This window comes from Drosophila sechellia, chromosome 3L (genome assembly GCF_004382195.2).
Source record: "Drosophila sechellia strain sech25 chromosome 3L, ASM438219v1, whole genome shotgun sequence".
Taxonomy (NCBI): Eukaryota; Metazoa; Arthropoda; class Insecta; order Diptera; family Drosophilidae; genus Drosophila; species Drosophila sechellia.
Window position 1 is genome coordinate 22611585 of NC_045951.1, and position 23437 is coordinate 22635021.

At 37.9% G+C, this 23437-nt stretch overlaps 2 protein-coding genes across 2 annotated transcripts; one reads left to right on the forward strand and one right to left on the reverse strand.

Annotated features, from left to right (window-relative positions):
- Positions 1–3728: 3728 nt before the first annotated feature.
- LOC6620135 (catenin alpha) lies at positions 3729–16047 on the reverse strand. The gene is made up of 12 exons (XM_002044311.2): positions 15876–16047; positions 14117–14493; positions 11627–11944; positions 10623–10826; positions 9496–10180; positions 8816–8967; positions 8145–8217; positions 7540–7607; positions 7299–7480; positions 4224–4464; positions 4051–4167; positions 3729–3992 (listed from the first exon to the last, which is right to left on the reverse strand). The coding sequence occupies exons 1-12, from the start codon at positions 16045–16047 to the stop codon at positions 3828–3830; spliced, it is 2754 nt and encodes a 917-aa protein (XP_002044347.1). The 3' UTR covers positions 3729–3827.
- A 1145-nt stretch (positions 16048–17192) lies between these two features.
- LOC6620136 (cytochrome c oxidase subunit NDUFA4) lies at positions 17193–18830 on the forward strand. The gene is made up of 4 exons (XM_002044312.2): positions 17193–17278; positions 17334–17380; positions 17438–17584; positions 18681–18830. The coding sequence occupies exons 2-4, from the start codon at positions 17339–17341 to the stop codon at positions 18741–18743; spliced, it is 252 nt and encodes an 83-aa protein (XP_002044348.1). The 5' UTR covers positions 17193–17278; positions 17334–17338; the 3' UTR covers positions 18744–18830.
- Positions 18831–23437: the final 4607 nt, after the last annotated feature.

A 23437-nucleotide genomic window follows, 5' to 3' on the forward strand; every position in this document is an offset into this window, starting at 1 on the left:
CGGTAAGAGGCGGGCTCCCTTTCCGGCTTGCCAGGTTTGTGGATCATGGAGATTATCCCGAGCTTCCACTGATAAGGGAAGTATTGCAACCTCACAATAGCGCTGAAAACCAACGTTATGTAGAGGATCGCTTGTCTGGGCAGGGCCTTCAATGTGGCGTTGCAGATGACGTCATGTCCTGGTGCTTTGTTGTTACTCTGGCGCACAATGACTTCGGATACCTCGCAGGGTTCAAACGGCGTGATTGGTATATCCATTTGAAGCGCTTGGTTCAGCTGGTCCTGAGTTTCTTCAACCTGTTGCAGGCTGGCAAGCTTGAATGGTTGAAATCGCTCGGCGAGGTGCGCAGCGAATACCTCCGCTTGTCCCAAGTCGGTCCGACACCATGTCCCGTTGCTATCGACTAGAGGTGCCTTCCTCGTGCAACGCGCGATTGCGATTGCGCGCGTGGCCTTCCACAGAGAATGCGTCGCTTCGCTTTCGACTCCAGTATTGGCAAGCCTTTCGTCGAACCATGCGGCTTTGTGCATCACCAACGCGCATCGGAGCCTACTCAGCGCTCGATTCCATTCCGTTTTGTCCAACGGGTGACGAGACCTCATCCACCTAGTGCGTAAGCGCCTCTTCTCAGCTATAAGCATCAGGATCTCCCTGGGTATTGGGATTCGATCTGCCGCGAGCTGCCGAGATATTCTGCGAGTTGCCAATCTAGCTGCTGCCTTGATATTGTTGGTGAGCAGTTCGATAGCATCATCAACGTCCTGTCCAGAGTTTAAGGCAGTGTTGAGGGGCAGTGTGGACTCCAGTTGCGATTGGAATACCTCCAGGTTAGTACGCCTAGTGAAAAGCCGCTCCATCTTAGAGTAGGATATTGCCCCCGCGTCCAGCGTTATTACCAGAGGCAGGTGGTCGGAGCTAAGCTCAACAACCGCACTTATGTTAGCGTGGATGCCCAGCACACCCTTTGTCAGTGCAAAATCGATGTACCCTGGTGAGCCTCTACTGCCGTACGGGTATCTTGTTGGTCCTCCAGTTGCTAGCGAGTCCACCTCCGAATTTAGGACGAGATTCGCTAATGCAATGCCTCTTTGGTTGCTCCTACCCGCACCCCAGAGCCAGTGGGACGCGTTCCAATCGCCTGCAACAATGAATTTCGTCTGGTACTCTTCCAAAATGTTCTTAAACTCGTCCGTAGTCCATGCAAATCTCGGTGGGCAGTAGACCGCTCCAAAGCTTATAGGACCAAGTGCCGTTTCAATAACCGCCGGTGCAAGTTGCACCTTGGCAGTGGCTATTGGTGTTAGCGGAAAGTGGGCAAGGCTAGATTTAATTAAGATAGCTGCTCCGCCTTTGGCGTTGCCACCTCTCGGATCATTGGCAGTGTAGGCTACAAATCCGAATAGCTTAGGCGTCTCTGCCCCCTTGCAGTGTGTCTCGCTGAGCAGTAATACATCGATTTCGTGACGTCGCACGAAGCACTCTACTTCAGGCAACTTCGTGGATACGCCGTCGGCGTTCCACACTAGGATGCGCAGCGGCATCATTATGGCGCTTGACGCGCTTGGAGAGCAGTGAGCAGATTGATAATCTGCCCCTGCTGCTGTGACTGTTGTTGCTGTTGCTTCATCATCATTAATTCCATCTGCTTCTCTTGAATCGAGCGCAAAGAATTAATGTTTTCGTTAAGCGTCTGCAGGAAGGCTTCAATGCTGCTGCTAGCATCCGTCGAGCGCTGAAGTGTACCCCTTGTCTGGCTGCGGCTCCTTTGACGACTGGGACTTCCATCATTGGGCTGTTGCTGTTGCTTCTGTTGTTGGCTCAGTGGTTGCTTGTGGTGAACGGACCCTCTAGCCACATCTGCATAAGATATTCCGCCTCGAGAAGAGGGGATCTCCTTAGCTCCAGCTAAGCGCCGTGAAGGTGGTCGCTCGCTTACTTCTGTACTTCCAGCCACTCCACTTCTGGGTCTGGCTCGCTGCAGGAACGCTTGTAGCTTGCTGCAACCTTTATAGTTTGCAGGATGCTGACCGCCACAGTTGTAGCAAGTGCACAGCTCGATGCGTGGCCTAGTACAGTCCTTGGCTGGGTGTTCGCCAGCACATTTCACGCAAATGTGGGCCTTACGGGAGTATTTGGCTGGGTGGCCAAACTGCTGACAACGATGGCACTGGACAATAGCATTACGCTTGCGGAAAGGCTCAATAAGTACTTTCATATGACATAGTGCCTTTACCGCCAGGATCTCCTTATTTTTTGCCGCAACAGCAATATTTAGGAAGAACATGTTGACTGGCGACGCTTTTGAGGTACCTGGTTCGTTTCGCCTAAGCGGTGTGTGTATATCAAGAACCTTGTGCCCGATCTTTTCCAGCTCATTCTTGATTTGGTGATGTAGCGTACTATGGTGCAGGCCTTTCACGCATACCCTGTAAGGCCTGTCCTCTTTAAGCTGGTAGCAGTGGAACTCGTACTCTTCGATCTCGAGCCAGTTCACTATGGTGCGAAATGTATTAGCGTCAGCCGCGTAAAGCCTTAGGACACCGCTCATTGACGCCCTAGCCTCAACCTTTTCTAGGTCTACTATGTTTTCGATGCTCTGCATCATCAGGCATACGTCGTCCACTCCCTCCATTACTATAGTAGGTGGTTTAGACTGCGCCTTTTTGAATAAGCTAGTGGTACCAGCGGAAGCTGCATCCCGCTTAGCGGCAGCAATAGCAGCTTGATGACTGGTACTGGGCTGGTCATACAGATCGCCAATTTCATTGCCTACTTGTTTGTCGGCTGTGAGATGCGCAAGTAAGCCAAATCGGTTTGAATTGCCGCCATATCTAGGTTCTGCATTTTCCCCATGTTTGCCGATGCTTGATTTGGATTTCTTGCTTTCAGTCTCCGGAGAAGCACGAGACTTTCGCTTTATTTTTTGAAAGCGCTGCGGGGCAGCACATTGGGGGCTCGAGAGAAGCGCAGTATCCAATGGTTCATCAGCCGCAGCGGTTTCACTTAAAGAGTTCATATTGAAGTGTGCACGAAATCACCAGGGTTTTAGCCAAAACTTGAACCCTGGGATAGAAAAGCATTAAGCTCGCAAACAGCTGTTTGTGCGATCGCGTGGCAGCTGGGCAGCGCTGCAGCGGAGCCGCAGTTTGAGTAACTTAACTTTGTATTTTTGAATGAAAATGTTTTCGTTTCACTATTATTTCACTGTTAGTGACTTGGGGGGTCACTATTTTCGATATGTGCCAGTATTCTGGACTTGTCCATAAGTTTATTACCGCGAAAACTAATTTCACTTTATCCACTATGGCAGGTGCGTATTGTTAGACACGAACCTTCCTCAAACAAGTGTAAAGAGTAACACAAACCACATTTGGTGAAGATGATATGTCATCATTTTGAATTTCTGCCAAAAAAAAAACACATAAAAAACCACAGTGCACTGTATGCGTAGAAAAGAGCTGTTCGCTGTAGCGCTCTCTCGCTCTCTAAGAAAAAATTCGAGAGAGCCTGGGCCACCTCTAGAGCCACGGCCAAAAAATCGTATGGCGTTACGCATCTTGTTATTCTAGTGTCTTTGGTCTTACCGTACACGCAACATTAGAATTGAGAAATGCCCGCCCTTAAAAGAGGAATTTTGTCAAAAACGATTTATATATGAATATTTTATTATATTATATAGGGTCGATTAGAGTTATATAAGAATGTAATTGTCGATAAAACTGAATTGATTACAGCATTAAGATTGCTTTTAATAACCAGAGATGAACGCAATGATTTGATACTACTCTGTGTATGGTAATTAATAAATATTGATATAAAATCAATTTTTAAACAGCGTCAGCAGGACTCTGGAATTCAGATAATGCATGTATTGGGTTTTGAACCTTTTTTTGAGATCCCTTGCGAACTTTCGCCCGTACTTCTTCTGGTTTTTCCGGCCTGACCAATGGTTTTTTCTCTGGTGCTTTCATCTTCCATACAACAATTGGAGACTATAAAAAATTTAAATAGTTTTTATTTTTGTATACCTTTGTACTTAAAAAAACTTACAGACACTGTTCCTTGCCTGGTATACTTTGTGGATGCCACATATGAGTACTTTACAGTTAATACAACGGCGTTCATTAAATTTTTAGCTGCTTGAATTAACGATGTAGCGCTGTCCAGCTATAAAAATCACACTTTTAAATATCAGTTTTCATCATCTTCAATATTATACGTACCCCAGAAACTATAAGTTCACCGCTTATATTTTGAACGTCTGCTTTTACTTTTGAAGTTATTTGGATTTGATGACAATACAGGGCAATCCGTTGCAAATACGCTAAGAGGTCCTTTTTCGTGCTGCTTTCTGGGCATTGCTCTGCTATTTCCCTGGTTAGTTTATCCAACTTTGTACCAGCTTCGGAAATTTTTTTTGCTGCGTTAATAACATCCATAGTAGTTTTTAAAGGTCCTCGTCCTCTGCAAAAAAAAAAAGTTCTCATTTTGGATATATTGGAATCAAATAAGATTTTAAACAGCGCCCTTTTAGTGAGCAGTGCAGTGTAGCTTAAATAATGTCGTTTCGAGACCTTGGGAACCAATGTATTTGTTGTTGGCCACACCCACAAAACTATCACGCCCAAAATTATTTAAAATGTTTACATTTTTACATTTTATTGTTCCCAAACAAATTTGACCGATATTGAAAAAAACATTTTGGCACGCCCAATGTTTCAACCAAAATTTTTGAATTTCTACTTCGCACTCCATCTAGATAAATCACCGTTGACTCACAAACGAGGAACTCGACTATATTGTTATCTCATGTTTTATATTCCTTACTCGTGTTAATAAAAATATATCTATATATTTTTATAAATATATAATTTTAATAAACGTTTTGAAAAAGGAGCAAACAAATTTGTTGTTGTGGTATCTAAATATAATATCTAGACCAATTTTAAAAAAACTACGTATTATGAAGACGACACCTAAGTTTATGTCTTCAGTTATTGCCAACATTGCATACACAATTAGTCACACCTCAGCTTTAGTTATCTACGCAGATCAGCTGTGTGATCATCTAAGCTCTCCCATCTCGCACTCTCGCTCTGCGATTATGTCGCTCATTTTCATTCACTTTCGTCCCTTATGCATATTCGCATCGACGCAGAATCTCGTTTGCTGCAACCAATAAACATCTTCGTTCGAAATCGATACATAAAACTCGTCTTCAATTCTTGCAAAAATAGCTAATTGACTTTATATAGTGCAAATCATACAAAGCTGTTTAAGCTTTATCTTTAATTAATTCGCTGCTGGTGCTGAGTGCGTTGTTGGACAACCATTTTTGTGTTTCCAATATTAAGGCAAAATTAATGGTAACATTAAATGTAACTTCGTTGTTTCAATAAAGAGCGCTTGAGCCTGATTTCGAGTGTCTTTTTCTACTGTTTCGATGTTGTTGCTGTTACCTTGGCTGGCGACTGCAATTTATAATATAGTGTAACTTTTAGCGGACTCCTTATCAAGCTCTGCAATAACTTCGTTTTTCCGTTCTTCATGTGCGTTTGAAGCTGATCGATGAGCTTCAGCAAACATTCAGAAAAATTCTCAACGAGCTCGAAGAACTTGATTTTGAGGAATGGAAAGTGAATTGAGTATATATTGTATATATATATTGTCGTCATCAGCTACGTCCGCTCCACCAGCTTCGCTGCCCCCCTTCATCAGCACACAAAATTCGTCGAATAAAAACTTATGAACCGCTCCAACTCTTTATAAAAGTTTAAGTAAAACAAAAGAGAATGCTATAGTCGAGTTCCCGGCTATCAGATACCCCTTACGAAGCAAGTGGAAATGCGAACACGAATGTTCATCATTTTACTGGGATATATTAGGATAAATTGGGGAATAAAACAAAAAAAAATAATATAAAAATTTTTCAAAAGTGTGTGCGTGACCGGTTTGGCGGTTACAGGGCGTTGATTGGGCGTGGCAAAAAGTTGTATGGGAAATCGATAGAAATTAACTAATAAAACTATGGAAAAATATGCAAAACTTTTTCAAAAATGTGGGCTTGTCAATTTTTGGGCAGTTTTAGGGCGTTAGAACGGGCGTGGCAAAAAAATTTTTTTTTCAAATCGATAGAAATGTACAAGACTAATATAAATGTGTAAAAATATCAACACGGGGTAACATGGGTCAATAAACTTGGGCTGCGTCTTTATCTCTAGAATTTGTATGTATCTCAACCTTTTAGCTTTCACAGATCCTGAGATCTTGACTATCATACGGACAGACGGGCATTGCTAGATCAGCTCGGCTCTTGACTCTGATCAAGAATATATATACTTTTTATAGTCGGAAACGCTTCCTTCTGCCTTTTCAACGAATGATAAAAAAGGTGCCGATGAATTCGTCATAAAAAGACGTGATCACCACCCACGTAAAGCTTATTAACTGGGTTTCGAAAAACCTTGAAGAAGCTAAAATGGGACGGAAAACGAGCGTGGAGTATCTGGGATTTACTGTGTCCAGATGTGGAATTCAATCTTCACCAGAAACGGTACAAGCCTTATACAATATTGAAATCCCAAAAACTCCGAGAAGGCGAAAATGGCAAAATAAGTGCTAATCACTCAAGGAAAGTGATTAGTTAAACTAATTAAAGCCTTTGAAAAACTAAGGGAAGTATTGGCCTCTGAAGATGTCGGTTTGAGATATCCAGATTTTAAAAAACCCTTTGACCTATATGATGTGAGAAACCTCACCTCAGCCGCTGACATATGCTGTGGCCGATAAGAATCCCAATGCCAAAAACATGCGCTGCCTCCCCAAAACAAGGCCACTTGCAACAATTCCCAAATTGACATTAAACCCATAATAAACTACCCCTTTATATGTATTAAATATAAGCCTTTCAATCGTACAGCTCAATGTAATTTCTTACCCAACAAACAAAACTGATCCGAGTGACCTAGTTCTTAGTTAGCTTAGACTTCCTAATTTGCTTATAGTTTTATCCGTTACTCGTAGAGTATACATTGCATCGGTTGCACCGTAACACTTTTCCCTAAAAAGCTTTTCAGACCGAGAATAATTTTTGTGTCTTAAAAGTAGGTAACGAATACCAATTTCGATTCGGCATTAATTCGGATGTCTTCCTAAATGTGTCGTATTAAATTATAATATGTAAAAAACAACTGGTATTATTCTAATTCATTCATTTAAAGATTTTGTTTGTGAAAAAAAGGTGAAATAAATATTGTTAACCAAAAATGTCTAAGAGGGATATCTATAAGGAAACTTACCTAGTAAAATCCGTCATTTCCATCATAATCATACACATATGTTTGGCCAGAAAAATAATGTCATTTCCAGTGTCATCCCATTTAGCAACTTCTGAATCAAACGTTAGCTTTTCCCTACGGAATAACTCCACTTGCTGAGCAATTTTTTGTTTGTCTTCTTCCGTCATTTTCCGCATTGCTTCCTGAAATACATATTGTATCCATATTTATCGGTATATATGATTGGCAAGCAATGACTTACTCGAGCTGTACATATGCCACTTATATCGGGATATTCGTCAACGGTTTGATCGCCGGTATGAGCACTTGCTGAATAATAGAAAACACAAAAAAATATGCTAGTGAGTTGACATACAAACTTCTGCAACACAAAGTATTAGTCCAGAAAAATGTGTGCTAATTTGCATTTTAAAATTAAAATTTGTGATTATTACAAATTCAAAAATACTTATTTTGAAGAACAAACAGCACAGAGCTCACGATCATAATAAAAAAACAGTAGAGAATGCTATAGTCGAGTTCCCCGACTATCAGATACCCGTTACTCAGCTAGTCTGAATGCGAACGAGAAATTTCATTATTTTTCTGGGATATCGATAGATTTTGGGGAATAAAAGGAGAAACAATTTCAAAATTGTTCAGAAGTTAGGGCGGTATAGAGTGCGTGGTAAGAAGTTTTGGACAAATCGGGTGAAATTTACAAGACTAATAAAATTATAAAAAAACGGATATCTTAATTTTAATATCTCTCTCCATTTTGCAGTTATTATTATTAGGTCAGAAAAAGTTGATAAATTCCACACCTTCATACGATTTTTTTTAAATAAATATGCCCATTTTACTCACATCGACTTCGAGTTTCCAAGGTTAAGTCTTCAACTGGCTCAAATTCAGTATCTGTGTCAAGGTCTTCCGAGCTCTAAAAATAAAAAGATATTATTAGCAATTTGAATGTTGTCTTTAGGAACCAAATTAGGTCGTAAATCAATAATTTGTAATATATTCTATTATAATCTGTAAGTTTGAAATGATTGATTGCTTTTGTTCTTCTCTTGGAATCTGTCGTTCTTGTTTAGAAATCTTATTCTTATTCGCCTTTATTAAGCCGTCGATTTCATATACCGAAAGAATGAAGCGAGGGAGAGGCATGATAAGGCCAAAGAGAGTAATAATTGTGAGTTTTGTTCCTTAGAAACTAGTGAGTGTGACAACAGATAGACAATTTTCATTAAGAATTGTTTTGAAAGAATAAGAAGTGATAAGAAGTTACGTTTCGGAGTTAGTCTATAATAATCATAAATTCTTCATTAGCATTTTAAGCCGTTTGTCCGCATAAGCGAATTCTCGTGAGCTTTAGGACAAAGGACATTGCCACCGGCTCTGTAAAATGATAAAATATTGACTCTTAATACATTTTCAATCACATGCAGTAATGCTTCGAGTGTTGCTTTTGGCTTTGGGCTAACGGTAGAAGCCAAATCATAACTCTAAAGAAATGGGCATCTTATACTACTTACTCGATTCATTAAAACGGCTCTTCGAATTTCACGAACTCCATCGTAAACCAAACGAGAAGCATCAATAAAGTCATTTTCGTCAACATCCTTATTGGAGTTATTTGAAAGGGCTCCAACGGCTGCTCCCACACGTTGGTCAAATTTCATCATAACTAAAAGAAAAACATTATTTACCGGCTTCGCGTACCAAGATTTTACGTAGGTAAATAGTCAGTTTGAAATTGGTATGCACACCCGCCAGTGACCAAGATTTTTGGAATATGCACGATAATAATAGTTATTTATCTTATATTAAAATATATTATCGGGCATGCTCCGGTAACAGAATTCCGATTACCGGAGCACGCCTATATATTTTATTATATATTCATTCTTAATAAATGGCAAAGACCATAGTATTAAAATATTATTATATATAATTTAGACAGCACAAACATTTAAATTTTATTATAGCTCACTAATATATTGGCATCAATAATGAAAATTTTGTTATCCAAAAACAAAAGTTATGGTGATATTATTGATATTCATTTAAGAAATTTGAGAACTCTATATGGGAATATATATGGCCAAAACGATTTAATGTACTATTTACATGTAAATGTAAAAAATTAGAATTAATAGCAACAAATATTTATAAGTAACATATATATAGTATTACATTGAAAATTAACACATACCTTGATCTCGTAGAACTTTGACTGCTTCTAAGACTCGTTTGGTGTAAATACATGGTTCATAATTGTCCATTTCAGCTTCAACAACATTACAAACTCGTGATGATCGACCTTGAATAGCACCAGCAGTTGCACGCAAATCCCTGGCATCACCAACTTGTAAAGCCATTACACATTTGTTTACATCTTCGAGAATGTGATTTTCAGATACTGCTAAAAAGTCGTCAATTGTTGTAATATCATCCACGGCCTCGGTTAAAATACGAACTTGCACCTCCCAGGCTTGTCGATAAGTAGTCATATTTTCTTGAGCTACTTTTGAATTCGGTCTAACAGTCAATATCGATGCTGCATTAATAACTTGCGGACAAAGACTTTCAATTTGGGCAGCAGCATACCGAACCATTTTAACACCATCTTCATTGTTTGACATGCTACATACTAAGTTTGCTACTTCAACTAGTTTTTCAGCATGCTTGGTAAATATTTCGGACTTTTCCCGAACTTTTTTTTCATTTCCCGATTTCGCAGCTTCAATTAAATCTAGCAAAGGAGTTGTAGTCTCCAAAAAAGAGTCCGAAACATGATCCACAACAGCCTTTCGCAATTGCCTTCTTAGGTCACGAGTCTTTCGACACATTTGATCAATCGCTCGAGAGAGTCCTGGGCTGTTATCTTTTTGACTCATCTAAACGTATAATATGGTTAAAACAAGAGAGAACGCTATAGTCGAGTTACCCGACTATGAGATACCCGTTAATCAGCTAGTGCAAGTGGGACCGAGAATTTTCAACATTTTTCAGGAATATCAGTAAAAATTGGGAAAAAATAAATTTTATTGATCTTAGTTGTGTTTATCGTATACAAGTGAAAACCGGCAAGACAAATAATAAAACAAAGAAATATCAAAACAGTTTTCAAAATTGTGGGCATGGCAGTTTTGGACGGTTTGTGGACGTTTCAGTTTTCGCGTTTGTGGGCGTCAGCGATGTGTACATGTCCCTGAAAATCGAGGCGTTCAAACGGACAAACCAGATCGAAGCGCTTTCTTCTATCTGTTACACACTATTCAACAAATTTACTCGAGGAGTAACGGGTATAAATATAATAATTGTAAGTATGTTACTCACGTTTGACATATATTCAGATAGCAAATCCTGTAAAGCCTGTCGCACAGCATTGCATTCGGCCACAATTCTCTCTCGTCGCTCGTCTCGAGTACAATCTGCATCCGCCATCAATGCTGCTGCACTAATAATACTTTCCAGCCGCTCCTCGAGCAATTGCCGTGAACGCTTTTCGCTGTAGGTCATGGGATCCATAACAATTCCCTCCTGCAGTGTAGAAGACCAATAACAATCGATGAACAAATAGCATAATAATAAGAACAAGAGAGAGAATACCCTGACTATACGAAACACGGTACTCAGCTAGTGAAAGCGAGAACGCCAAATTTTATAATTATTCTTTTTTTATCCATAGATGTTGGAAAATAAAATGAGAAAAAATTTAAAAAAAATTTTCAAAGAGTGCTTGCGCTGCGTCTTTGTCTCTGCTATTGATCCTGATCAAGAATATATATACTTAATATTTGGATATAAGGTATTTGGCAACAAATAAATATCTTTACGATCAGTATCAACAGCCCAATCAATTGGAATATCAAAAATTAATAAGGCCTCAGCTCTCGAAGCTTATACCCTATTAAAACTATTTTTCGTTTGCGTCGAATGGATAAGCAGACATATAAACGGTGTAGCCATAACGACTACCCTATTAATGGTGATCCGGAATATTATCATGTATGTATATAATTTAAAGGGTCGATAACGAATCCTTCCTACTAATAATACCCCGTAAATAGGTTCAAATTTGTCTTTTTGTACCCATTAATCCAAACACTTAAAATTATTTTAATAATTACTTTAAAAATTTTTAAGACGAAGACTAAAACGAAATGAAATGGTTTATATGTTTAAAAAAAGACCCAAGTGTGTAAAGATTATTTTTTTCTTCCTTTGGGTGTAATGTTAACGCTGCAATCTACAAGATAAAGCACCGTAGACAGTAAGTGCCAATTAGTTTTAAAACCGATACTGAAAAAATTTTAATGTACAAGATTAGTTTATCTCACGTCAAAGTCGTCCAATGCTGCAGCCAGCTCTCCCGCTCCGCTGTATATATCTGTCGGTTGGGATGACTTTCCTTGGGCAACATCGCTGATAGTATTTACAGCATCGCAAACTTGTTTTAGAATGAAATCGCGATTTACTTTTGCTAGATCTAGTTCCGGATGACGAACGTATACTTTTGATGCAGTTAACAGCATAGTTGAATGTTTTTTAAGCATCGCCCGAGCAGCTGCTAAATCGTCCCTTAACTGGGGATCCTTAAGTTCTTGCTGACGTTTGGCTGCCTGTTTTATGAGTTCTCCTGCATTGCGTCCGAATTGCTATAAAAAATAAAATATTAGAACATTTTTGTGGTCTTTATTTTTTTTCACAGATTAATTATAAAATTGAACAAATTTAAGGGTTTGATTGGCGTTTCAGTCGTAATCACTGCATATTGTAGCATGTCCATTTATCGGATTTTTTTTTTAATTTAACGGTAGAATTCTTTCTTAATACTGATGACACCTCCTCATTTGTTAATATTTGACATTTAGTTCAATGGACACTCACAAAAAAGTTTAGCGTATTTTTAATATTTGCATTTTATGCGGTTAGTTTCTCTGTCTGAAACTTAAATTCTAACACGGTCTCTAACGAAAGTCTCAAAAGCTGCCCATAACCTTTTACAACTTTCAGTACAATCATCCTTTTCCAAAATACAGACATTATGCAAAATGGGTTTTTGAATTGAATTTTTTTTTTGATAAATCATCGGAAAATTATACAAATTTTTTACTGTCAAAAAGAATAGAGTATGGTGTTTTTGAGATGATATGGCGACATTTATTGGTTCAATGTTTTAAAATTTTATTATAAGCTAGTTGATATACGCGTATTTATAGTGATTCTGATTATTTGGTTGAAAATCGATTGATTTTTTTTACGAGAGAAATAATTAAATCGAAAAAAAGTATCACTATTCAAAAGTATTGGCGGGCAGTTTCTTTTTTGTGCGTTTTTTAGGTGAAAGGAGGGGCGTGGCAACAGTGTTTTAGGTATATAAGTAAAAATTGGCAAGACAAACAAGAAAACGATGAAAATATTAACAAACTTACGCTGCATGTATGTCCCTAGAATCTGTATGCTTAATCTCAACCATCTATCTTTTATAGTTCCTGAGATCAAGACGTTCATACGGACGGACGGCCAGACGGACATGGACAGATAATCTCGGCTATTGATCCTAATCAAGAACATATAGACTTTATATGGCGGAAACGCTTTTTTCTACCTCTTACACACTTTTCAACGATTCTAGTATAACCTATTACTCTATAAGTAACGGGTATAATAAAAATTGCAGTCTGCGAAGCTGAATTCCGCATGCCTAATATTAATTATAGCATAGAAATTTGTTGTGTTAGTTACAAATAAATCTCGTTTATCGAAGACTATTGAGGGTCAAAAAATATAATTGCTCTCATATACACCGTTGGTCTAAGCTTAGACCTTAAGTTGCATACAACTTTGCTTCATATTTATTTATTAAAGGACGTTAGAAAAGAAGTTGATATGCAAAAACATTTCTTATTTAATATCATATTCAAATGATTATACATATTTAACAAAATTGTGTTTTTCTAACATTTTATTAAAGCTAGTCAAAAATTCTTTTTATAAGAGAAGTATTTGGATTATAACTTAAATTACTAGTTGGCGTTACTATATGACATTTTTGTCAAAAATAATTTCAGTAATGAGTACTGCCTGCTTCGATCCTTCATAGAATGATACAAGGAATCTAAGTAATTCAAGGAAATCTCGCTCCAAGCACGTTTCGTATTTCTTTCCTCCTTCATATACTTTCCGTTTGAGCCAGCCCCAAGCATATTCAATTACGTTAAGATCTGCAGAATAATGAAGTATTGTTTTCTTGGAAAGTCCAAGGAATTGGTCCAAAAAGATCTTTTAATTTTGGAAATACGGACTCCAAACAATGTTTTGAAGCGATCGCGGTTCATCTTTTGATCGATAAAAACCAAGTCAATTGTGCCATAAAATGTGATAGCACCCCACACTGTCAATGTTCCGATTGGACAATCCATGCAAGTGTAGGAAGTCTACTCTTTGACGTTCCAATAAGCTCATAACAGGAGCTTTACCCTTTTTTCTTCAAATGTACCTCGGGTAACCTTTTTTTTTTTTTTTCTATACAAAAGTTTACACTTGTCCACGCTATACGAAGAAATTTAAATTGGTCTAATTAAATGACCAACCGAAAACACGTGTTTGCCACAAAAATTTTAGAATTTTCGAATGTACAGTTATGTATTTTTTCGCAAATCAACCAGCTTTGATCATTTTTTTTTTCACATGATTCGATCTTTGATAAGAAAAGCATTTTGGACAATAAGAACAAGCATGGAAATGAATAATTTATTTTGTTTAAAGTGTACATATCTCTATACAGATACGATAATATTATTTATTTATTTCATTCCGACACATACCCTCATATTATCCATAAGCTCGTCCTGACTCGAAGCGTTTTTGAGTTTGTTTAGATCATCTTCGACAATATGGAGTGACTTTAATAGCAAATGTACATCAACCATATCAGCTAAAATTAGCAAGCGGGTTACAGCTGACAACAGATTCCTCGCTGCTCGCACCATATTTCCTCTCTTCAGGGAACTGCACGGATCTTCAGAAAATTCTCTTGCTGCGATGCTCATAGCATCTCCAGTTTTTTTTACTTCATCCACAGCTGTTAACATTTCTTGTGTAATATCTGGGTTCTCATAAGCGATCTGTTCACCTTTTTGAATAAAATTTTCTGTAGCCTTTTCAACAGCTGCAACTAATGCGCTGGCCCGCTTTGATTTTCCTACAAATACAAAATACAAATTAATACAATAAAATACATTAAACTTGAGAAGATAAATGTAACTTTTATTCTTATACTTATGATTCATTATAAGGAACTAGGAACCACGTTATAAAAGTTCTTTATTTAAATAAATAGATCTTGTCACCGTTGATGATTTCCTCTCAATCACCAAAGAAAAGAAAATTTACAAATGTGTCAACTTACCTAAATAAAGCTGTCAAACACCTCAACCACTATTAATTCGAACAGCATTTGTTCTTTGCAGAATGCAATATTCAACACACGTTATTTTGAATACTATAATTAATTTTCAATTAAATAATTAATATTACTGTATCGTCGCACCTGGCCACATTTACACATTTAACACGCTTTGGCTTTGATTTTAACAAATTTTAAGCAATGTTCTGGAAAAATCGAGTCCCACATCTCTTGCACCTTAATTTTGAGGTCAGAAATGTTCCTATTTGCACCGAAATCGGAGTATTGATTATAGATTATTATAATACTGGGAAGACAATTACTGAAATAAGCAAAAAGTTAAAATTGTCTAAATTGTCGGTGCATGATGCAATTGTTGAAGACATCTGGGAACATTCAAAATAATATTGCAAGTCGAGGCCGAACATCAGCAAAATTGTATAGTCTGATCGTCGCCAATCATTAACAAATTTGGCTTCAGAGTGGTCGCCGAAAATTGGCAAAATTGTCAAGCTAGAAGGGATGAGACTGCATTGCATATTGGATATGGTTTTATTTATTTTTTTTTAGTATTTTTTTGTTATAAATGTATCCAATTATGTACCCAATAACTTATCTGGCCAAGTGGTAGAGCGCATTAGAAATTTGATAAACATGTAACAAAATAAAACACTATCAAAATATACATAGTACACACGGACGAACGGACATTGATACATATATCGACTCGGCTGTTAATACCTAGAATATATATTTATATACTCGCATAAGTCATTACTCTTACACCTTCGGACTCAAATTTAATTAACCACCTCAGAGGTATAAAAAGTATCTGTATATATCACTAATAGTCTATTTTTTGTTTATTTTCGCAATCTTGCGTTTTAAGCAGTAAAATATACTTTCACATTCGTTTTCAGTTTTAAGCTTATTACATGAAAAAACCTGAATTAATACGCTTTCTATCTTGCAAAATAAAGATTTCCCAATATGTATGTACACAACCGTTTTAGAACATTTTCTATCATTTCTCGTATGTACACAATACTTATAATTAATCAATAAAAAAAAAGAGTATACACGCACGCATAGTTATGAACGACTCGCAAAAAGTTGCTTTTAAATTGAAAGTACTAACATTTAAGTTTTCTAGGCACTATAAGCTATAAACGTTTTACCTTTTTTCTTTTTGCTTGGGCCCTTGGTATTTACAAGAGTAGTTACTTGTAATACAAGGGGTTCAAGTGTTTTTTCAACCGACATTGTGCGAATTTCCAAATTTTTGGGATCCCATTTCAAAGCTATCTGTCCAAAATCGGTTAACGTGCCCATTTTATCAGGTTTTAACATAAATTCTTTAAACGACGACGCCTTTTTTCGATAGTATGTAGTCCACTGATTAGCAATAGTAACAGGATTGTAAGTTTGTAGTGCTGTAAAATACGCAACCTTATGAATATGTCATAGTTCCACTGAGCCACATGGCCTACATAACGAAATCAAGAATATACTGAATATACTGAATATATATATACTACTATATATAAAAACTGAAATAATTTAACTAGATACCTTGCTTTAGTAATCACTTTAATAAAACAATCCAAATTGATTTTTAATGATTAAACTGTGGTGAAAAATATGTGAGATTCAAGTATTGAAGACGTTTGGGAAAAGTTTTATGATGTCATATCCATTTTAAATACATTACACCAAAAATATTTTATTAAGTGAATGATGCTTATTATTATACTCGATACATGTAGAGTAATATGGTAAACTAGATTTTTTGAAAAGTTTCCAAGAGGCTGAATGAGAGCACAGAATCAATTGATCAGGGATCAATAGTCGAGCCCATCTGGCCATGTCCGTCCGTATGAACGTCGAGATCTCAGGAACAATAGAAGCTAGCGAGTTGAGATTAATCATTAACCATTTCCAGTGACAAAGACGCAGCGCAAATTTTGTAAATTCATGTTGCCACGTCAACCCTAACACGCCCACACTTTTGAAATATGTGTTGATTTATTTTCATATTTTTATAAGTTATGTAAATTTTTATTGATTTGTCATAAAACTTTTTGACACGCCCACTCCTAAGATACTATCCGCCCAAAAACTAACACGTCCACACTTTGGAGCAATTTTAAATATTTTCTCATTTTATCAACCAATATATCCCAAAAAATTTATGATTTTTCGCGTTCGCATTTCTACTAGGTGAGTATCGAGTATCTGATAGTCGGCGTCTTGAAATTATGACAGCGTACCTGTGCGACAAAGAATGTACGCATAAAAATTACCTATATAAAATAATATATTCCTTAGATGTCAAAAAATTATTTCCGAGCATGATTTTTGAGCTCCCATTCTAATTAAGCATCCCTCAATAACGGCATGCTGTCATTGCATATAAAATTAAATGACATCTGCCTGTTGTAAGTAATTGTATTTTTATGTTTGAGCTAAACATCGATTATGCCGATGTTTGGAAAACATCGATGACATCGCTGTTGCCATCAAAGTATGTCCATATCTAATATATAGTTCCATTCTGTTATATTGGATTGAGTAAAGTTAGGTAATTTTTTGTGTTTCCATCTTAATATATTTAATACATTTTTATTACAACGCAGACAAAATGCAAGGTCTTGGTCTGCAAAGTCTTAAAAAAAATCCAGCTGTGAGTCTTATGATTATATTAAGATATCTGTTGATTGCATAACCGAAATTTGTTCAGTTAATTCCACTTTATGTGTGCGTTGGAGCGGGAGCTATTGGAGCCGTCTACTATATGGCTCGACTTGCAACTCGTAATCCCGATGTCACTTGGAATCGCACATCAAATCCCGAACCATGGCAAGAGTACAAAGAAAAGCAATACAAGGTTAGATTTGCTCCTTAATATTCATATTTTAAAGGGCCAAGAAAAGCCCTCGACCGTGGTTATGTTAGAAAAAAAATTTGGTTATATATAAATACATATTTCTTACTTTTTTGGGGATTTATACCAATATTGTAGTTATACCCGTTACTCGTAGAGTAAAAGGATATACTAGATTCGTTGAAAAGTATGTAACAGGCAGAAGGAAGCGTTTCCAACTGTGTGAAGTATATATATTCTTGATCCGGATCAATAGCCGAGTCGATCTAGCCTGTCTGTCCTTTTGTCCGTCTGTCCGTACGAACGTCAAGATCTCATGAACTATAAAGGTAGAAGGTTGAGATTAAGCATACAGATTCTAGAGACATCGACGCAGCGCAAGTTTGTTGGCCCATGTTGCCACGCCCACACTGGAAAAATGATTAGATATTTGTTCATATTTTTATTAGTATTTTTTTTTTTTTTCGATTGAATTGTCAAAAAACATTTTGGTTTTTTTCTCATTTTATTTACCAATATCTATCGATATCCTAGAAAAATCATGCAATATCGCTATGACATTTCAACTAGCTGAGTAACGGGTATCTCATAGTCGGGGAAGTCGACTATAGCATTCTCTCTTTTTAATTTATTTTATCGCCCGTGACCAACCAGAAATGTAGGGATCAGCAGAGACTTACACATGGTCTAAAATGTTCCCTTCAGATAGCTTTTGATCGAATTTGTTTACTTCACTAGAAGAGTAGATTCGTTATAATGTATGCAACAAGTAAAAGAATGCCTTCCTGACCTTAATAAGTATACATACTCTTGATGAGGATCACTTCTCTAGATGAACCTCCTAAACCTTTACGATCGTATGCGCGTTGTTACTTAAAAATGTTTTCATTTTTTTTGTATCTGCCTTGCAATTATCTTTTGCTAGGTAAACAATTGTTTGCGTAAGTAATGTAAAACCGATTGCGATCGTACAGTGTTAGCTTACTAAAATCTAAAAATATTTAAAGCTCTTAAATGTCGGTGGACTTACAGATTTACTGTTATTTGTGTTATTTAGAAGAAATATACAATAATATATTGAATCTTACATTTTTTTCAGTTTTATTCGCCTGTGAGGGATTATTCTAAAACTAAGAGTGCTGCCCCAAACTTTGAAGAATAAATTACATTTCTCTAGCAGCTGCAATTTAAAAATGTAAAATGAAATAACTTCAAATTATAAATAAACATAGTGGATTTTGAAAGCGTATGTTCTTATAGATCTTAATATATATATATATATATATATATATATATATATAAGATATAATAATTTCAAAATGTAGTGTACTTTTTACATAACATATGGACGTATACTGTTTAAAATTACTTAAAAATACCTTTTGATAATGGTGTTCTATGTTTTTAGAAAGAAAATAATGTTTTGAGAAAAAAGCAAGGCGAATAGAAACATCACTCGAGTGTTTTTTGAACACCAAGGGTCTGTTTGTTGTATGTTCTTTGCGTTTAATTTCTGTAAATTTCACTACGGATGGGCAATAATAAGGGAGGGAGGGAACCTTCTGGTTCTCGACATTTCCAGAGTAGTTAAGTTAATATTAGTGAGGTAAGGGAATAATATATAGTTTAAGAAAAAGACCACGAGGGTACCAGTATATATTTAGAGTAGTTCGGTATAGAAATAAGGAATTCCCACGGATGACACCTGTATATATTAAGAAATACGGCATAGATTATGAGACGAAACAAGACTAGAGGCCGACAGAGCCAACACCGGCAGTGCCCAACTACACTCGGCAGAGCCAACCCGGCAGATCCCGTACCGCGGTAGAGCCAACCCGGAGAGCTAACACCTGCAGAGCCCGCACATATTGAGAAAGGAAGAGCCGCGGTCGCATAGCGGTAGAGCGAGACGCATGCATACGACTGTACCAAGCATGCATGCACAGCGGGGTGATTCGTTACTTAGCTTGTGAAAATGCGAAGGCGTTATTTCATAATTTTTCTGGTATATCGATAGATATTGGGAAATAGAACCAATTGGCAGTTTTTGGCATGGCAATAAGTTTTTTGGCCAATCAATAGAAATTTATAGGACTAATAAAAATATGAAAAACAGGGGAGAATGCTATAGTAGAATTTCAGACTATCAAAAAGCCGTTAATCAGCTAGTGGGAATGCCAACATGAAATTTCATAATCTTGGGTATCGAGGATATCATATGGATCCTCTGACATCTCGGAAATTTTTCTGTAGTTGAGACATGCCTCAAAACGAAACAGTTGTGTAAATAACTCTTCAAGGGTATATTTAAAATTACCTGTGGTCTTGTAGAAGTGAGATTTGAAACTCCTGACCCCTGCTTCCCACAGGCCTTTCATGTGGGGGCTCCTGGAGGGTTGAAATGACAGGATAGGCTTTGATGGCTCGACGAGGTAACCTTTCTTTCGTTTCGACTGCCTGGGCACAGACTGGTCCTGCCACTTTTCCGCCCACTGATCCGACTACTCCTCCGGCCACTGATCCTGCCCCCTCCAAGAAACCAAGTGGAAAGAAGGCTACCGTATTCCGCTACTAGAAGAAGATCCAGAATTCGGGCTGACGCCGCACGATTCGCCACTCACGCGTGGGCAAGAGGAATAACCGATCCCGCCGGGATTAAGATTTGAACACCGCACAAATCAAGTTTAGCAACCCACAAGAACAGCTTTAAACCAAATGCTAATTTACTTTTATTATGTTGTTATCATATTACTTATTAAGAAATTAAATGCTTATTTTCTAAAGGAGTTTCAAGATTTTTTTATTTAAAAGTATAATTACTTAAATACCTTGACCCGTATGCTATTACCGTTTATAAGAATCTGATTTATAGCAGAGTTGTGTTCTTAAACTGCTAACTAAGGATACTTCATTCAAATATTTCCAGATGCTTGCCTATTTTAGTTCAGAAAAAGTCAAATAGTTAAGTTAACCGCAGAAACTAAACTTAACTTTTTATCAAAAACGCAATGCAGTAACCTTTAGGCCAAGTGCCTCGAATGACAGATACCCGAAAAAAGGTATTCTTTTGAGAATATCATAAAGCGTCATTTAATGATTGAGTGTAATATAAGAATAAGAATAATAGGAAATGAAGAGCAGGGGAGCATGTTAAGACATGTCTGGCCAAATCTGTTATGGGGATTCCTTGCATCCTCGTGAGTGGCGGATCGTGCGGTGTCTGCCCGACTTGTGGATCTTACTTTTGTGGTGGACAACGGTCTTCTTCTTCCCACTCGGTTTCTTGGAGGTGGGATCCACATATTTATCTGCGATCGGATCTTGGATTATATGTTGCTAAGCTTGGAGCAGAGTATTTATTCCTGTAGCGAGGAAGTCTCCCGTGAGGGCTTTTTCCGCGCCCGCACAGGTCTTTCCGTTGTCGCCACATAGAATGAGAGTGTCCTCTCATTCTTCTTCTGGCCACGAACATTGAGAAGGCTCCGAAAATTTCTCCGTGGTCAGGTCTCCTAAGGCCGAAGACGCACACATAGCCTTTGGTAATTCGGCAGCCGCGAAAAAAAAAGATCACGAAAAGGGCATAGGTAATCTACCCATTAACTGAGCCTGCACTTTTTTACGAGGAATGCTTCACACCTTGCAGGTCGAGGACACCCTTTTGATCAGGATCCGCAGCTTCGGAATCCAGTACCTCGTCCAGATGAGACAAACCATAAGCTAATTTCCTTCATGCATGGAAATACGGTGAGTAAACGTGACCAGATGATAGTTTGAATGGTTACGACAAAAGGATATGATGACGTTCATCGAGAAATAACGACTCAGATGCAGTCAAACGACCGCATTACCTTATGACGCCGTCAGAAACGGGCTAAGGTGGAGGATACGACTGGACGTGGGAAGATGTTTCTGGGATTTAAATTATTTGAGACGCACGTGGATATCGGCCGTTGAAATCTTCGGACAACGACTGCAACGTTTGTAAGGCCAGAAAAGGGGGAACAATTACCTTTAAATGTGACAGTCTGAAGTTAATAGTCTGAGATGTCTCCACGGTCATTTCGAAAGAGTATTCGCTGAAACAGAGTGTCTGCGGCATTTAGTATAATCTGCTTATACATCTTGGTGATATCCGCATTAAATTTAAATTTGAATATTCTTTTCTGGCCTCTTTAGCATCTCGCCATTTAGTATTAGCCCTGGATGAAGGATGTCATGTGCCTTTGTCTCATAGGTGTCTTTGTTTATGTGCTCAGAATCCTTGAAGGGTTGGGATAATACATATTTCCCGTCAAGAGATCTGTTGGTCATTCGATCGAAGTTTTCTGGGTACAAGTTCTCAGTATCCTTTACATGGAAGATCCCCACCTCTCGAACCACCTCACGTTGGAGTTCAGGAACTTATATATATACGACTTATGTATGTGGGAGTTGGGAATATGTAACTATATACATGGAGCGGAGCGAAAGATGGAAACCTTTTGCCGGCCAAAGGAAATGAGAATGGATATGGTGGTCGGCAAACGGCTTAAACTAGGAAAATATCAAATATGTGTATGTAAATCGACAAAGTGCATGTTTTCGCGCTGTGTGTGCTCCAGGATGATGTACGGAATGCGATGCTGTTTTTGCAGAATTATAGAGTGCTTGACATCTTCGGAGAATAGCGAATTGGACAAGCAGCCCCGACGCGGAGCAGGCCCTTCTCGCAAACCATGGGCGAAATGGTCCTTAGTGATGAAGAGCTCGTCTCAAATGAGCTTCTTCTTCTCCAACAGGTGTCGGTCAGATGTAAATATGTTCTGAGCCTGTCTTAGGCACAAACGCGAGAATCGTCAAGTTCCTCAAACATGTGCTGACACAGAAATGGTTTCTGTTTTCGGATTTAGCGAACGAAGCGTGGGACAAATGCAATGCAGCGAATGAGTTTGGTCCCGGATGAAACTCGAAGAGATAGGCTCTCAATCGGTGATTGGTCAGCCTTATGTTCAATGTTATAGGGAAGACTATTCTTAAATAGGGAAGACTATTTAAGCCTTCTGTTCTAGGACTTAGGATCTACGCCGTACGTCTGGCGATGAATGTTTACAGTTTCGATGAGGTGCGTAACAACCACGACAGGACAATTGTGGAGTCGCAAACATGAAAAAGATTGCGTTGAATGCTGGGTACAATGTGTAAGGCGTCATTAAGGGCTTGGCCGTTGGCGTCTTGAAAGGATCTGCCAAATAGCTTCTTTCCCAGAACTGTGTGATGGTACACGCAGAATACATTGGAAAATGAGTGACATTCTTCTGCTCCTATCCTATAATTTATTTTATTATAAAATTTTTATATTGTAGTCCTGCCGGGGGAATAAAATGAAACTCAACTATAGTTTTGTGTACTTTCTGTAAATTTATATCAAATTTTCTGTTTCATTTGTTCCATGTTCAGAAAACATTTTCGCACATTTTCCTCTTCTGGAAGAAATTTTCTCATTAGTGCAGCTAATAAGTAATTAGACGTCAAGTGACAATATAGCATTCTCTCTTGTTATATTTAATTTTCTTTCCAGATTATAAAATCGCGCTATTGCTTGAGCATTGAAGTTTTCAAATTCTTTTTTATTCTTAAATGAAATTTTTACTACATATCTCCCATAAATTGCGGTCGTACCAGAGGGGTACTCCAAGGTCGTCCTCAGTAGTGAGGACCTCTCACAGCTCGAGGACGCACTACTGGAGGAGATAGTTCTCTCTGGTTGGGATTCTCCAATTAAGTTTAGAGGAATCCACTTCAGGGTGGGTCACCTGATAGTGGATTGCCGCAACGCAAACACTGCTTAGTGGCTGCAATTAGCAGTCCCCAGCC

Bases quoted from the DNA above. Each gene is read 5' to 3' on its own strand.
- LOC6620135 (XM_002044311.2), bottom strand. From the start codon at position 16,047: ATGTTAAAACCTGATAAAATGGGCACGTTAACCGATTTTGGACAGATA. The intron at 11,945-14,116 runs GTATGTGTCGGA...TATTTTTTATAG, and splicing joins AGCTTATGGATAATATGAGG to CAATTCGGACGCAATGCAGG. The intron at 7,608-8,144 runs GTGAGTAAAATG...TCTATTATTCAG, and splicing joins CTTGGAAACTCGAAGTCGAT to CAAGTGCTCATACCGGCGAT.
- LOC6620136 (XM_002044312.2), top strand. From the start codon at position 17,339: ATGCAAGGTCTTGGTCTGCAAAGTCTTAAAAAAAATCCAGCT. The intron at 17,381-17,437 runs GTGAGTCTTATG...AAATTTGTTCAG, and splicing joins GTCTTAAAAAAAATCCAGCT to TTAATTCCACTTTATGTGTG. The intron at 17,585-18,680 runs GTTAGATTTGCT...CATTTTTTTCAG, and splicing joins ACAAAGAAAAGCAATACAAG to TTTTATTCGCCTGTGAGGGA.